The 17002-nt window shown below is 34.7% G+C and overlaps 1 protein-coding gene across 1 annotated transcript; it reads right to left on the bottom strand.

The window, feature by feature from the left end:
- Positions 1-3931: 3931 nt before the first annotated feature.
- K441DRAFT_612245 (uncharacterized protein) lies at positions 3932-4668 on the bottom strand (the record flags this gene model as incomplete). Its single annotated transcript, XM_067645608.1, has 3 exons — positions 4393-4668; positions 4215-4310; positions 3932-4125 (listed from the first exon to the last, which is right to left on the bottom strand). The coding sequence occupies exons 1-3, from the start codon at positions 4565-4567 to the stop codon at positions 3932-3934; spliced, it is 465 nt and encodes a 154-aa protein (XP_067503578.1). The 5' UTR covers positions 4568-4668.
- Between the last annotated feature and the right edge of the window lie 12334 nt (positions 4669-17002).

A 17002-nucleotide genomic window follows, 5' to 3' on the forward strand; every position in this document is an offset into this window, starting at 1 on the left:
TAGATTAAATAGAATTAGGCCTAATTTCCTCTATACGCTTAGTATAGTAGTTTTTTTTAAATATATTAAGTCTAACTTAATATAGGGCCTATAGAAATTCCATTTTATTAAAGTTAATATAGCTATTTTAGAATATACGGGTAACCGCTTTCCTATACTAGTGCTTATATAGCTAAAATACTATAATATTAAGTAGCTAACAGATATATATAGTATATAGTATTATAGTAAAAAGGATAATTATATAGTTATTACAGAATTAAATAAACTACCTAGTAAAATGGCTAGTGTGGCCATCTAGGATAAGAAGTTAAAATTTACTAGTTTAACGCTTTAATAACCATAATTTAAAATAAATTGCCTACTGTAATAGTAGGTTATTATTAATATATATAGTATTACTTATAGCAAGTAGATAATTGCCTAGAAGGTCCTTTGTCGTCTATATATACTACTACTTTTAAATAGTTTTACTAGCTAGAATTATAAATAAAGGGAGGACAGCACTATCGCCAGAAATTGTCTTTATAATAGTAGTAGATTCCTAGCTAATATCCTTTATAGTAGTAATTCTTAAGGCCTTAGAAATAGTTATAATAACCTTCTCCTTCTTACCTATACCTAGGCGTACGCCTATCTTATTATAGTTATATATATCCCCCACTATAATATTATAAATGCCTACTATATAATTATACTCTTTAAACCATACCGCTAACATAATTAGGTCCTCTACTACTTATCTTTTAAGCTCCTTAGAATTCTTAGTACGTAGGCTAAACTTAGGGTACTATTATAGGAAGCGGGTTATCCAGTAGTCGCTATAAAGTAATAGGTTACCTAGACTGGCGTAATGTAATATAAGTATATAGTTATACTCCTACTTAAGTTTCTAGATTATTATACACGTTCTAAGCATATCTTAGTATTAAAGCCAGATTAAAAGGCCTTCCTTTTTTACTATAGAAAGAAGTAGGTTAGTTAGTTATTAATTAGTACGCAATATACGTCTATTAATATAATTTTTAATACGGTTGTAGTATACGCCAAAATAGCGTATAGCGGCGGCAATTATAGTAAATTTATTAGTAGTATAGGTAGCAAAGGCCTATTAGATAAGGCTCTCCTCTTCTATATATATAAATATTATAATTATAGTATATTATTACGGTTATAAGTAGGAAGTTATATTCTATATATTAAGTATACCTATATACTAAGCTAGCGGCCACCTAGCTTACTAGGTAGAATTAAGTAAAGCAAGATTTTAAGTAGAGTAAAAACTTATACTATAGGTAATCGTGCCTTTCATAATCCTAATATATCGTCTAACCTACTAAATACGTCGTTTCTTTAACCCGTAGCAAAAAAACCATCTCTAGAGCCTTAGTAGCTACCTTTAAGCCCTTTATCTAAGCTTTATATCCCTTATTACGCTCTAAAATCCTAATGATCTAATTAGCTATATCTTATTAATAAAAATAGGACACGTAGCAACGTTATAGGGATAGATTCCTTATACGCTTTATAGAGTCTTATACCTACTACCTATGGTATAAGTTTTCGCTCCACTTAAAATCTCACTTCGCTTAATTTTACTTAGCAAGCTAGGTGGCCGCTAGCTTAGTATATAGGTATACTTAATATATAGAACATAACTTCCTACTTATAACCGTAATAATATACTATAATTATAATGTCTATGTATATAGAAGAGGAGAGCCTTATCTAATAGGCCTCTGCTGCCTATACTGCTAACAAATTTACTATAATTACCGCCGCTATACGCCATTTTAGCGCATACTATAACTGCGTTAAGAATTATATTAATAGACGTATATTGCGTACTAATTAACAACTAACTAACCTGCTTTTTTCTATAGTAGAAAAGGAAGGCCTTCTAATCTAGCTTTAATGCTAAAATATATTTAGAACGTGTGTAATAATCTAGGAACTTAAGTAGGAGTATAACTATATACTTATATTACGTTACGCCAGTTTAGGCGACCTACTACTTTATAGTAACTACTAGATAACCCACTTTCTATAACAGCACCCTAAGTTTAGCCTTTATACTAAAAATCTTAAGGAGCTTAAAAGATAAGTAGTAGAGGACTTAATTACGTTAGCGGTATAGTTTAAAGAGTATAATTGTATAGTAGGCATTTATAATATTATAGTAGGGGATATATATAACTATAATAAGATAGGCGTACGCCTAGGTATAGGTAAGAAGGAAAAAATTATTATAACTATTTCTAAGGCCTTAAGAATTACTGCTATAAAGGATACTAGCTAGAAATCTACTACTATTATAGAGATAATTTCTAGTAATAGTGCTGTTCTCCCTCTACTTATAATTCTGGCTAGTAAAACTATTTAAAAGTAGTAGTGTATATAGACGATAGAGGACCTCTTAGGTAATTACCTATTTACTATAAGCAACACTATATATATTAATAATAACCTACTATTATAGTAGGCAATTTATTTTAAATTATAGTTATTAAAGCGTTAAACTAGCAAATTTTAACTTCTTATCCTAAATGGCTACACCAGCTATTTTACTAGGTAGTTTATTTAATTCTACAACGACCATATAATTATCCTTTTTACTATAATACTATATACTATATATATCTGTCAGCTACTTAATATTATAGTATTTTAGCTATATAAGCACTAGTATAGGAAAGCGGTTGCCCATGTATTCTAAAATAGCTATATTAACTTTAATAAAATGGAATTTCTATAGGCCCTATATTAAGTTAGACTTAATATATTTAAAAGAACTACTATACTAAGCATATAAAGGAAATCAGGCCTAATTCTATTTAATCTATTAATTATTATTAATTAAATACGTCCGCTATTACTACTATAACCGGCTACGCTATTGCTACCTATAGGACCGATAGATAATTAGATTCTTGCAATACTATTAAATATATATATACTTAAGACAATAGCTAACCTTCTTAATAGTAAGGAAGACTTAGGTAAAGAGATATAAAATATCCTATAAGATAAATTTATACGCGAAAGCCTTATAATTATATTTATAGCTAAGGCCGTATATAGGGACTTAGTATATACTATAATAGCGGCGCAAAAGCATGTGGACGCTTATTATAACGCTTAACAGTTACTATAAACTAGTAGTATACTTTATATATAAAATAAATATAAGGCCGTTAATAATATAGAGTTAGTAAAACTAGTAGAGGTATAAAAGAGGCTAAATTAGCTAGAAAAAAGGGCGGCTAATAAAGTTATTAAGGTATAAAAGGCTAAAGATATTACTACTAGGAAGATATAATAGGCCTATAATAAGGCGTATAGAATTATTATACTACAGGGCCCTAGAGTAAAGAAATAATTATAGTTGTATATTATCCTATATATTAGGCATGCCTATATACTAAGCTGGCGGCCACTTAGCTTGCTAGGTGGAATTAAGCGAAGCGAGATTTTAAGCGGAGCGAAAACTCATGCCACGGGTAGAAGGCATAGTGGTTAATTAATCTATATTATCTGCGAAGCTTTCTGATTCTGGTGTTCGCACGGACCACCTGCAGTAGGACACCAAGGGATAGCATCTACAGCTTGATGTCCCTGCTGGACAATAAGGTCCTGGCAGGGTATTAAACCGCGGATCGAGATCAAACTACCTTAGATCTCGATCTATCACATTTTCGATCTATATAATTTCAGCTATTATAAATACCATTAAAGTGTGCTGTCAACGACAGAGGAAACAGGCTCTTTTCGCGCTCAATATCTGCCATCCATCACCGACCAAATTCGCGCCTCCTCTCACAGGTATGGTTGCGCGTTAGCGACACTAGCGGTCCTCATTTATTCAGACCCTTGCAGACTACAAAGACATTCAACCTCCGAGCAAGAAGTAACCACAGAACTTTCATAAGCGTCATAGCTGGTTATTTTTTCCCACTTGCAAAACCCAAACAAGAATAGAGACTCCAGTTGCAATCAATACAGCAAGAAGCGTTGCACGGGGCATGAGAGTCCCTAGCATCCCCATACTTGTCAAAGTAGCGAACATCCCTCCAGCCGGTGTAAAACCCCCGTACATGAGCGATTGAAACCCAGCAGCCAGCGATGCTATTGGTTTTACCGCGAATATGTTAGTGTCGATTGGATACCTTAAACTAAGCAGTAATAACAGAGCAAAGGATAGAATAGGATGTTACCGGCAATTATACCACCGCGCCCAAACCCGAGAACCATAATCAGAGTTATAATTATAGTAAAGGTGATCGACCACGTCATAATAACCGCCAAAATAACTTATGTTTTTTTAAGAGTCAGCTCTATTAGATGCACAGTACGGAAGCTCTCCAATTATAAGGATAGTACTTAGAAACTTACGGGGTTGCGACAGCCAACGACTAAGGTTAATCCACCAGTAATTCCATTGTTCACTCCGAACGGGGCTCTTGGTAATAGATGAGAGCCAGGAGTTATCCGCAACAAATCGCGAAAGTCTGGCAGTAAATAAATAGGTTTTGGTGAGATTCAACCCAAGAACCTGAGACGGCGCCATCGTCGAAAAAGGGACAACCGGATAGCCAAGAAAGAAAGGTCTCCACTTCAGGCAAGAGAATAAATACGGGTAGAATGAACTTGTTTTTCAGAACATGTCCGAAGACAATCAGGTGGGCTAGAGGAAGGGAAACAATGGTTGTAACACATAAGATTAAGTTATCTCATAAATCAGACCCCCGGGGAGAAATTGCGCTACGACGTAGAAGGACTAGCGGTGCGCTTGTGGACCTTACCCTAGTCCTGTGGACTCCTGGACCAATCAGATCACACCAAGAGGAATTTCTCCCCGAGGGTCTAAGAGCTTATAGGCGCCCTTTATATAAGAACTGAATGTTTCTTATTAAGCGATAACTCTTCCACTACAACGCGTATCTTAACCCTTTTATAACATCTAGTTATTATAAAAATACTATAAGGTAAGAGCTCTTTAGCTTCTATATCTATTGTATTAAATAATAATATTATAGCTATATTAAATATAGGTAGTTAGTTATAAAACTTATTAATATAGTTAGTAAGCTAATAGGCTATATAAGCCTCCGGGCCACCCTACTAAAATTGTTAGGCTATAGAGACGCACTGGCCGTAACCGGCTTAGCGCAGGCGAGGCGCAGGCGAGGCGCCTACAAAACATAGTCGCCCCGCATCAGAGAACAGCAGAATTCAGTTCTATAGTTCTACTTCATCAAGAACCAGATACCTATTGCATTCCACTACTGTTGTTACGTTACTACATGCCCTAAGGACCTTGGCGTCCTAACAAAAATCGTAAAAAACGCGACGCGTTACTTAACTATTACTTTAATAGCTACACTATAATACCAAAAACCCCTTTTTTAAGAGGGTAGACTTATTCTAGCTCTTAATGCCTATAAGCAAGGCCAATTCTTAAGTCTCTAATCTGCTGTAAAGATATATAGTTTAGTAGGGTGGCCTGGAGGCTTATATAGCCCATTAGCTTACCAACTACGTTAGTTTATTTTTATCGCAATTTTACCTTACTACTGCTATACCTTATATACTTCTCTAGGTCTAATTATCTCTAAAATACTATAAGGTAAAAGCTCTTTATCTTTTCTATTGTCTTTATATTATAGTAATATCGTAGCTCTATTAAGAAGTTAGATATAGTATAAGGGATATTATTACGGACACCTTGGGTTGCCCTTAGGACAACCCCTAGACGCTCCTTAGATAGTTGCCGGTCACATACTAAAGGCACGTGCCTATAGTATATAGTCTTTACAATCCTAGAGGCCTTACCTCTTTAAGGATTTGTCTCTTTTATCAATTTATCCTATTCTAATTATATCCTTATAGCCCCCTATCTATAAGATCCCCTTATATTTAAATTCTTCCTACTCTTTTTTAAAAGGGTAGTCGGCTTTAAGGACCAGATTATTTATTTATATCTTTTATTTATAACTACTATTCTCCCTTAAAATCTTATAACGACCTAAATAGAAACTCTACGGATACCTTATAGAAAGCCATCGCGTAAAGGTAGAAAGGTCCCTCTAATAGTAAGAGATTGTAATAATATAACCCTCTAGGTAAGATAGCCGAATAATCCCTAATACCTAGATGCTCTAGGAGCTTAAAGACTTTTATATACCTATAGTTACTAATAACGCTAAGGAAAATATAAACACCCTCTATAATAGTCGCAATACTACTAAAAAGTAGCTAGAACCCCTCCGGCCCTACCTAGGCTAATTAAAAGATTAAGCGCTAGAGGTAACTTTAAGATCTTCCTTAAAGCTAGAAATGCTAAAGGAATATACTAATATATTTAACTAGGGAACTAACCGGAACCCTTTCGGAAGACTACCAGCCTATAATTAGTATAGTAGCGGTATATAGACTGCTTACAAGCTAAGTAGGCCTATCCCTTTAGGTAATTTAAGCTAATTACTAACTTAAGACCTAAGCCTTGTTGGGAAGCCTACACTAGCTACTAGTACTAATACTACCTTTATAGTAAGAGCTTCCCTATTACGGCTTATATAAATACCTCTAAACTAAAGCTTGTAGAATGCTGTATTATAAAGATACTAAGCTAAGAAGAAGAGGAGAGGTATATATAGGAGGTAGAGGCGTAATATATACGCGTTATAACGCCAAGCCCTTAGCTAAACCCCTAACTAGGCTCCCTATCCAGGTTACGCGTTATAGTGCCATAACATCACCCCCCCTTTAAAAGAAAGCCTGCCCTTAGGCTTTATTAGAAACGAAGTAAAACTAAAGAAAAGGAAACGTAAGTATGTTTAAACTAAGTATATAAAGCGACCGTAGGTTACATAGAAGCGCTAGAGTAGAAAGGGTAGCCGCTAAAACTCTTAGTAAGGATCTGGCTAATTAGAGAACTTTAACCGGCGGTTAAAGTTCCTAGATATCTAAAGGCCTTACGTAACACGCAAATCTAGGTGGCCGTATGTTATAGTAGGCTTCGTTCCTTAGGCCTTAGGGCATTCTTATCTCTATACTCTTCCGGTAACTTATTATCTTTATTATACTAACATTCTATCTACTTATCTAGGTACTTTAGGGGTCTAGGTAAGTTAGGGTATTAATTATAAAACTCTTTAAGCTTTTAGGGGCAGCTTATAAAGTTCTAAGCGGGGTACTAGGTTAGGTCTAAGTTATAGCCCTTTTATTAGATACAGTATTTTAGCGCTCCTCGCACTAGCTTATATGCTAATATTTCCTTAACTTCCCATTTATTATCGCCACTAACTTAAATCGGCAGGGGAGGCTTGTTTTTTTACCTGGGTAATAGGTTACTTATAGCTTTCCATAACTTATCCGGCGAGAAAATAAGGTAAACTCTAATTAAATCTGGGAGCTTTACCTTATATAAGTTGCCTACCTTCTTTAGGACCTTATACGGTCCTGCCACCTAGTAGTCTAGCTTATAGCTAGGCCGCTTAGTCCTTTAACTCTTTATTATAACCTAAACCCTATTACTAGGGGCAAAGTTAAGTTCCTAGCGGTATTTATTCGCCTACTATTCTATTAACCTTTAGGCTTTTTCTAAGTTCTTATAGGCTACCGCCTAGGCCTCTTTTAAGCGTTTAGCGTACTACTGGGCCTTACTATAGGATAGTTTCTCGCGTATAGTTTAGGGTTCTTCCAGTCTTTTTTAGTTAAAGCTTATACGGGGTAAGTAGCCTATATTTAGCTAAATAGGGGCAACCCCTATAGAGTTATAGAGTAGAGTTACTTAGGTATAGTCTATTAGGGGAAGTAGTTTAGACTAGTTGTCCTAAAAGTGGTTAATAAAGGGCCGGAGTCTCTAGTCTAAATACTAATTTATAATATCTATCTAACCGTTTATTTAAGGGTAATACGCTATAAAGAGCTTTAGCTTAATACCTAGGATCCGGGTAAACTCGTTCTAGAAGGCTAATATAAACTATAGCCCGTAATTAGATATAATAGTATCTAGCAGTCTATAAATTTAGTAAACGTAATAGATATATAGCCGGGCCGCCTCTTTAGTATTAATATTCTTATAGTAGGGGATTAAGAATGGGCGCTTGCTAAAGCGGTTAACTAGGATTATAACTATATTATATCCGTTACGGTCTATAGGTAGTTTATAGAAGTCTATAGAGATATATTACTAGGGGCGCTCTAGTATTAAAAGCGGTTTTAATAGTCCTAGGGTCTTATCTTATAGGATTATAGCTCTTTAGCAGTTATCGCAGTTCCGTATATATTAATTAATATCTATAGTTATCCTAGGCTAGTAGTAGCGGCCGCTAATAATTTTATAGGTCTTATTCTTACCGGGGTATATTATAGAGACTTAGTAATAAGCTTTACAAATTAGTTTAGTCTGTAGATTATTAACGTTAGGGACTATAAGCCGCTTTTAATATAGAAGTAATCCTTCCTCCGTTTTAAAATCGGGGTCTCCTCTTATAGCTTAATCGCGGAGGGCCTTTAGGGCGTTAGCCGTGCGGTTTACTATTAGGAGGTAGTTAATTAGCCCTATTAGTTTATCTAAGGACTCCTCTATTAGTGCTAGCTTGTTTTGCTAGGAGTTTAGCTTCTTAAGGATCCGCAGGTTAAGCTATTTGGGATAAAAGAGCGCGCGCGTCTAGTATTAGGTCTTTAGCGCGTCCTAGGGTCCTACGTCTTATTCTCTTTAAGTTAGGGCATTAGCCTTAGAGTTTTACTTACTAGAATAATATATAATTATAAAGAAGAATTAGAAGAGTACTTTAGCCTATTAGGCTTACTATTTAGTAAGCTGCTTTATAGTTATAAAGTACTTTAGGGCCTTATAATCTGTATATATCTTAATCCGGGAGTTTATACCTTTAAGCTCCGTATACTATTAGAATAGCGATTAAATAATAGCTAGCATTTCTTTATTATATATTTCGTAGTTATACTTAGCTAGGTTTATTATTTTTAAGAAAAAGGTAATAGGGTACTATTTACCGTCCTAATATAGCTGTAATAGGATTCCTGCTATAACTCCGTTAAAAGCATCTATTTCTAACATTAATTTAAGGTCTAGGTTATAGTAATAAAGGATTAAAGAAGAGATAAGCCGCTCTTTTAACTCTTTAAAGGCTTTTATACAGTTACTATTAAAGGTAAAGGGTATATCTTTCCGGGTAAGTTATATAAGAGGCTTAGCTATAACTTTATAGTTACGGATAAACTAGTAGTAGAAGTTATAAAAACCGAGAAAGAACTAGATCCCCTTTATAGTATAAGGAGGTTTCTAGTTACGGATTGCTACAACCTTCTTAGAATTAACTTTAATTCCTTCTATAGTAATAATAAACCTAAGGTACTTTATACATTTTACTCCAAATTTACATTTCTTAATATTAACTTATAAGCCTATATTCCGTAGTCTTTCTAGGACCTTCTTTATATAAACTTTATACTTAAGTTTGTCGTCTAAGTATATAAGGATATTGTCTAGGTATACTGTGCAGAATTTATTAAGGTAGTTAGAAAGGATATCATTTATATACCTTTGGTATATAGCTGGCCTATTTATTAGTCTAAAAGGAAGGACTTTATATTTATAGGACCTATAACAGGTACGGAATATTGTTAAATCTTTAGATATAAGGTCTATCCTAATTTAGTAGAAAGCTTAGCAGATATTAAGTTTGGTAAAGATCTTTGCCTAGCTTAGACGTATAAGGGTCTCGTTAATTAAAGGAATAGAATACTAATTCTTTTAAATAATAGCGTTTAGCTTTTAATAGTCAATATAGAAATATAGGCCTCTATTAGGCTATTTTATAAATAGAATAGGGGAAGTAAAAGGGGCTTAGCTTGGCTTAATAAACCCTTTATTAAGGTTCTTAATTAAGTACTACTTTATTACTTTTAGCTTATCCATTAATTATTGGTATAGAGGGCTATATTCTAGCGAGTTATTGGCCTTTAATTAAATCTTATAATTATATATCCGGTAAGGAGGTAACTTATCTAAAGCCGCTTTTAAGAATGCATTCTTATATCCCATATAAATAGTAGGGAGGAGGCGTTTAACTAGTTCCTTATTAGTTTCCTTAGCTAGCTTTTCTTCCCTCTTATTAATAATCCGGTTAATTTTATATAAGCTAGTTATAAAGACCTCATTATCCCTCCTATACATATTAAAGTGGAATGCTATAGCGCTAATTGCCGCAATATCTACTATAGGGGGGTCGCGTAATAATGGGGGTGTATAGGACCTTAGGGGCTTCCGAGGTAAAGGCGTTATTATTACTCCTTTTAGCTCCTATCGCATCTTTTAGAGGTTATCTCTTATATTCTATCGGTATGTTCTCTTCTAAGTTAGTTAGATTTACGTAATTTAGACGTTGTCTATATTATTATCTGTCCCGCTACTATATATAAAGTCTTTATTAACTATAGCGCTTCAAGGGAGTACCTTTATTAGTATAAAAGAGTTCCTTCCGGCCTTATAACGGGCGTCTTTTTAGGTAAAGGCTAGGTCGCGGTTCCTAACATCCTACTAATAGGTAGGGTTAGCCCTTACGGCTAGTGTCTTGCGGTTAGTTCGGATTTCCCTAATAAAGGAAGATAATTTCGGTCTATTCTCTAGCTAGATAAATTGTCTTTATTATATATTTAGCTAAATATTAAAATAGGGCATTTATTTTTGGCTAAGGATTATATTATAGGACCCTAGATCTAGGATATAAAAGGGGATACTATACTAGTATTGTCTGTTAAAAGCAATATATAACTTTAAAACGTAGGTAACTGGCTTATCGGCCTAACTATTATATCCTCTTATTTAGATAGGCTTCTCTAGTCTAGTAGCTTTTATATTTAAAAACTTAATAACGTTATTTATATAGGCAGTATTTATAAAGGCAAAACTATTTGCTTTAGTGTTAATAAGGGCGGTTATATTAACACTATATTTATTTTAAGATACTATATATAGAACCGTAAAGTGTTTTCTACCTTTTTTTTTTAATCTATTGTATTATACGTATTATAATACTGCGCATACAGCCTCTAGGCTATAGCGCTGTAGTTCTATATATATAAATCCTTTCTAGGCAGCTTAATATATACTAGTAGCTATATCCTAGTAGTTTATAAACCTCTAAACTAGAGGTTTACCGCTCCCTAGTAAAATACTAGGTTACGATAACTATTAGGTAGTATTAAAACAGTAGAAAAACGGTAAAAGAAACGGTAAACGAATCCTAACGCCTGCCCCTATACATTTTATAGTTTATTTCTGTCCTTTTGCTCACTACTATCTATTTACTAGAAGTCTAGTAGAAGTTACCTCCTTCTAAAGCTTCTGCTTCCATTAGCCACTTTTTAATAGCTATTTCTGTCTTATTTAGAAATAGGAAAAGCGCCCTTCTTCCTTTCTTTATACAAAAGAGCTTCTCTAAAGAGAGAGAAGAGCTTAGTTATCTTTGCATTTCTTTTTTCTCTTCCCTGTAAAGTCTGCATTCTAGTAATAGGTGCTTAGAAGTCTGTATAGCTCTATAGTCCTTAAAGCATCTACCTTTTTTTATTCTTCTCTATTGTCTTAAAGAAGGATTTAAAGAAGCCTTTTCCTAGTTTTAGTTGATAGAAAGCTAATTATAACCTTTTAGGATATTTATCCTTAGGGGCTTTAAGAGATAAAGAGTAGTTTCCTCTAGAGATCCTAGTATAGTATTTTCCTTTATTTTTTTTCTATTGCTAGTTGCTTTTCCACTATTCTAGTATTTTTTCTCTTGCTACTCTCCCTATATAGGCTAGAGATATATAAGAAGATTATATCTTTCTTTTAGAGAGGCCCTTTTTAGCTAGCTTATCTGCTATTTCGTTTCTATAGATTTCTAGGTAGCTAGGAACCCAATAAAAGTTAATAGAGATATTCTTACTAGATAGATAAGAGCAGCTTTACGTAATTTTAAAGACTAGTTCTTATCCCCCTATAAGAGAATTAAGCTATAATCTTTTAATAGCTGCTTGGCTATCTATAAAGATATAAACTTGTTTCTCTTCTAGTCTTTATTATTTTAGATATTCTAGGGCCCTATAGACTGCATAAAGTTCTGCGTTTATAATTTCCATTTAAGGCCCTAGATTCCAATTTATTGCGTATTTAATCCTATTTCTCTCCCCTATTTTATATACGGCCGCTATACTTAATTTACTATCTTTAGAGCCGTCTATATAGTATATATCTACTAGGTCCCATTCTAGGGATTCTTATAGATTTTCTACTAGTCTTAAATATTCTTATACAGCTTCTTCTTTACTACCCCTAAAGATAGAAAAAAATGTAGAAATAGGGGGAGACTACGGTTTTTGCCAATCTAGAAAGACTCTCTCTATTTTCCAATTTTAAATTAGTTGCTGGACTCTAGAAGCTAGAGATAGTAGTTAAGTTTTTAGCTGTAGAAGGTGTCTTATAGTAGAGTTTCTAAGGCTAGGACTAGAACTAGAACTAGTTACTAGTTCTTCCCTATCCTTATTAATCTCTTTTATATAGGCCTTCTTAATTACGTGGTTTTCTTTAAATTTTAATATTCTTAATACATAGCTATTGCAAAGCTTTTTAAATCTAATTCTAGGAGGAGGAATAGAGGCCTCAATTTCTATAGCTTGCGTAGAAGATCCTCTAAACGCTTCTAAAACTAGTTTTAGGGCCTTATTTTATAGAGATTGGTACCTAGCTAGTAGGTAGTCTCTAGATTTGCTTTTCCACTAGTATTATATTCTATAGTCTTCTATAGTAGTAACGTAAGCTATATAGAGCTATTATAGAGCTTATAAAGATAGACCTCTTTATATATTGCCTAGTCTTCTAATTAAATAGAAAGCTGTTTTTGCTTTAGAGATTTTTATTTCTACGTATTGTTTAAAAGTAAGCTTAGAGTCTAGAAATACCCCTAGCTACCTAACTAGGGGTTTAGGGGATATTTCTATGTCTCCTAGCTTTAGCCCTTCTTTTATAGTGGTACGCTTACTATAGAAGTATATAAGCTCTATTTTGCTAATATTAAAACTAATAGCGGCTTCTTTAGCTCTAGATATTAGCTCTAGCGCTATTCCCTCTAGCTTTTTACAATTAGATTTAGCTGAGTTCAAAGTAACCGTAATTGCAAAATTGTCTATATAGCTAAGGGAATAGGCTCCTTCTATCTATAGGCTGTAGATATTGCGTTTATATAGTAGAAATAAAATAGGGGATATAGGCGAACCCTATGATATCCCTATTTCTATTTCTACCTTTTTTTAAATTTATCTATTAAAGCAAAGCTGTAGCTTTCTATTACTAAGGAAGGTAGCTACTTATTGCGTAAACGCTATAGGTAGCCCTAGTTCCTTATAGATAGATAAAAGCTAGTTTGCGGAGATATAGTCAAAGGCCCCTTTTACATCTAGAAATAGCGTAGTAGCTATTCTTTGTCTGGCTTTTTTCCTATTATTTTTAGACTAGATATTATTTAGGAGTAGTAAAACTGCGTCTATTACGGACCGATGTCTTCTTCCTCCTAGTTACGAGTCTTGAAGTAAGCTAGTAGTACTAGCTAGATATCCTAATCTAGTAGCAAATATCTTCTCTAGAGTCTTTCCTAGGCAGTTTAGTAAGAAGATAGGTCTATAGGACTTTAGTAGAGAGTAGTCCTCTTTATTTGCTTTAGGGAGAATAACTCCTTAAGCCTCTTTCTAGACTTTTAGTTAATAACCTAGGGTAAATAGAATCCTATAGATTCTATATAGAAGATCTTTTATAGTAGGGTAGGCCTTTTATAGGATTGCGAAGGATAGCTTATCTAACCCTAGAGCTTTTTTATTAGAGCTAGAGAAGATTGCTTATTTAACTTCCATTTTCTCTAGTTCTGGCCATTCCTATTTACTATCTATAGTATAGTTCTTCCACTCTATAGAGCTAGTAGAAGAAGGGGGTTTAGGAAATAGAGTAGTAATAAAAGCTTTATACTGTTCGTCAAAGCTTTCTACTAGTCTTGTAGTCCTATCCTTGCTATACTATAGACTAGGAATTGTTTATAATGTTTTCTCCTTTATATATTTTAGGGCAGTAAAGATCTCTTTTCCCTATGCCTTTTCTAGGAAGCTATTCTAGCAATTAGTTTTAGCTTCTCTTATTGCGTAGAAGTATTGATTTTAGCTTCCTTATAGGCTTCTAGTCTCGAACTTCTAGTAGGTTGTTCTTCTTAAAGTCTTTCTAGTTTTGCCATTTTTTTCCTTTTCTGTAGAAGCTCTGCATTCTACTATAGTTTAGAAAATTCGCAGGTTCTAGATCTAGAAATAGCTTTCTCTACTACTAGTTTAATATACCTAGTAAGATCTACAACTAGATCATCTGCTAGCGTACTTATACTTCTATCCCTAAGTCTATACAAATCCTCTAGAGAGGCTAAGGGACCTTTTTCTCCTATCTTTATATAGGGGGTTTCTCCTACTAGTTCTTCTAGTACTAAGATTTTTACTTTTAGTTCTAGCTCTTAAACTAGTTTTATTAAAGAAGTAAGCGTTTAGGCCACCTCGTATACGGTCCCACCTCATATACACCAAAATCCAAAAATCGCGAATATTAAAAATATCATAACTCTACAACCATGGACTCAATTGAGGCCGCTCTTGCTGCTTTAGACTTGCAATTAAAGCCTAATTACACTTAGACCGCAAAGGAGTATAGAGTAGATCGAACTACCCTCTCGCGCCGCCATCGCAATATTACGGGCTCAAGGGCAGATGGCTATGACTCTCAATTTTTCCTTACTAAAGAACAATCCAAAGTGCTTATAAATTACGTCAATAACCTTACAAACCGTGGCCTACCTCCTATAATTGCTATGTTACGAAATTTTGCTTAAGAGATTACTGGAAAACAACCAGGATCTTACTAGGCTACGCGCTGGATTAAAAAGCAAGGCACCTCTCTAAAGAGCCACTACCTTACTCCTATAGATAATCTACGCAAAAAGGCTAAGTTGGCCTATTACTTTAGCCTCTACTTTTTACTTTTAGCCCGAAAGATTAAGGAATATAGGATTAAGCGGCAAAATACATATAATATAGACGAGAAAGGCTTCCTTATTGGTATGCTTACAAAGCTTAAACGGGTATTCTCTAGGGCTGCATTTAAATTAGGAAGGGTTAAGAATACAATCTAAGATGGGAATAGAGAGTGGATTACGGTTTTAGCAACGATTTATATAGACGGAATAACTCTCTCACCAGGCCTCATCTACTAAGCAATTAGTGGCGATATCTAAGATACCTAGCTTTAAGATTACGACCTAAATAAATACCCTTGCTTCTTTGTTTTATTGCCTACTAGCTAGACAAACAATAATCTTATATACTCTTAGCTAGATACTATCTTTAATAGAGAGACGAAGGCTAAGATCCGAAAGGGAAGAGACTGGAGGCTTCTTATTATTAATGGGCACGGCTCCTACGTAAATATAAGGTTTCTAGAATATTGCGATAAGCACCAAATACTTATAGCAGTATACCCACCTCATTTAACTCATAGACTCCAGCCTCTAAATATCTCCCTTTTCTCACCGCTGGCAACATATTATAGCTAGGAGTTAAACCAATTTCTACACAAGAGCGAAGGCCTCTGCTCCCTTACCAAAAGAGACTTCTTCCGGCTATTTTGGGCTGCCTTTAGAAAGGCTTTTACTACGTCTAATATTAAGAGCGGGTGGAAAAGGATAGGCCTCTACCCTTTTAAGCCCAGCGTTATATTGGATAATTTCCCTACTAATGAAGATAGCAGGCCTTCCTTAAGTAAGTCAAAACACTTGTTTTCTACTCTGGATAATTGGCGGAAAGTACGCGGGCTTTTAAACAGCTTATTAGCTAACCTAAATTCTTAGCGCTCGAAGCAAATTGTTAGTATAGTACTAGGTCTTATAAGCGAGAATAAGATCCTCTAATACCGTGCAGATGGGCTTACTAAAGCTCTACGTAATAAGAAGAAGAAGCGTCGTTAGGGCAAGCCTTTGTTTGCCTAGCTTGCTGCTTAAGAGGAGGGTAAGGCTATGTTTTATAGCCCTACTAAGATTTAGCGGGCGTGGGAGCTTTAAGCTAAGTAAGAGCGAGCTAAACACCAAGAGCAGGCTCTTAAAGCTGAGGAAAAGGTTCAACGGCAACTCTAAAAGGAAGAGAAGAAGCGTATGGTAGAAGTATGAAAGGAGCAGCGGGCATAAAGTAAGATTAAGCGAGCGGCAGAATTGGAGGCTCGTAAGGCTGATCGTTAACTTAAAAACAAAGCTAAAAGGCCTTAAAGATCACGGAAGGCTCTAACCAAAGGTAGAGAGGTAGTAGAAGATAAGGATTTTATTAAAATATTAGATGCGAATGAGAGTACCCCTCTACCGAGAGCTTTAAGGCCTTAACGCCAACGCCAAGCTCCGGTTCACCTAAGGGACTTTATACTATAGCCAGTTCGAATCATCTAATTAAGAAGTGTTTAACACCAAAATTTGATCCAATTTGACGTGGTGCTGCGATTTGTATAGCCTTAAGTTTAGTGTTGCATTTGGCCAAGAAATCGTGCACGAGCCGTCCGCGTGCACGAGCCGGCCTAGACTTCTAGAGAAGAGCTCCTAGTTTGCCTTTTTTATAAAAAACGGAGTTTTTTAAAAAGGGTTTAGGTATCTTTACGTCTCTCTAGTAAATAGAGAGAAGGCTATAGTCTTGTAATTAGATCCTGTTTCTTCTATTATAGACTAATTATCCTAGGTATTTTCTTAAAAGTTTCCTAAGTAAAAGGCTAAGTCTATAATAGATTTTTCTCTTATATTAGATCTATAAAAGGTCCCTTCTTGTTTATTAGAATTTAGTAATTAGCAGTTATGTTTATCTAACCAATTTACTAGTTCTTTAGCCTTTCTAGTTAAGTTCCTAGCTAGTGCGTTCCACCTTATATAGTATAGGTTATAGT

The sequence above is a fragment of the Cenococcum geophilum genome, assembly GCF_001692895.1.
Source record: "Cenococcum geophilum 1.58 unplaced genomic scaffold K441scaffold_24, whole genome shotgun sequence".
In the NCBI taxonomy this organism is placed as follows: Eukaryota; Fungi; Ascomycota; class Dothideomycetes; order Gloniales; family Gloniaceae; genus Cenococcum; species Cenococcum geophilum.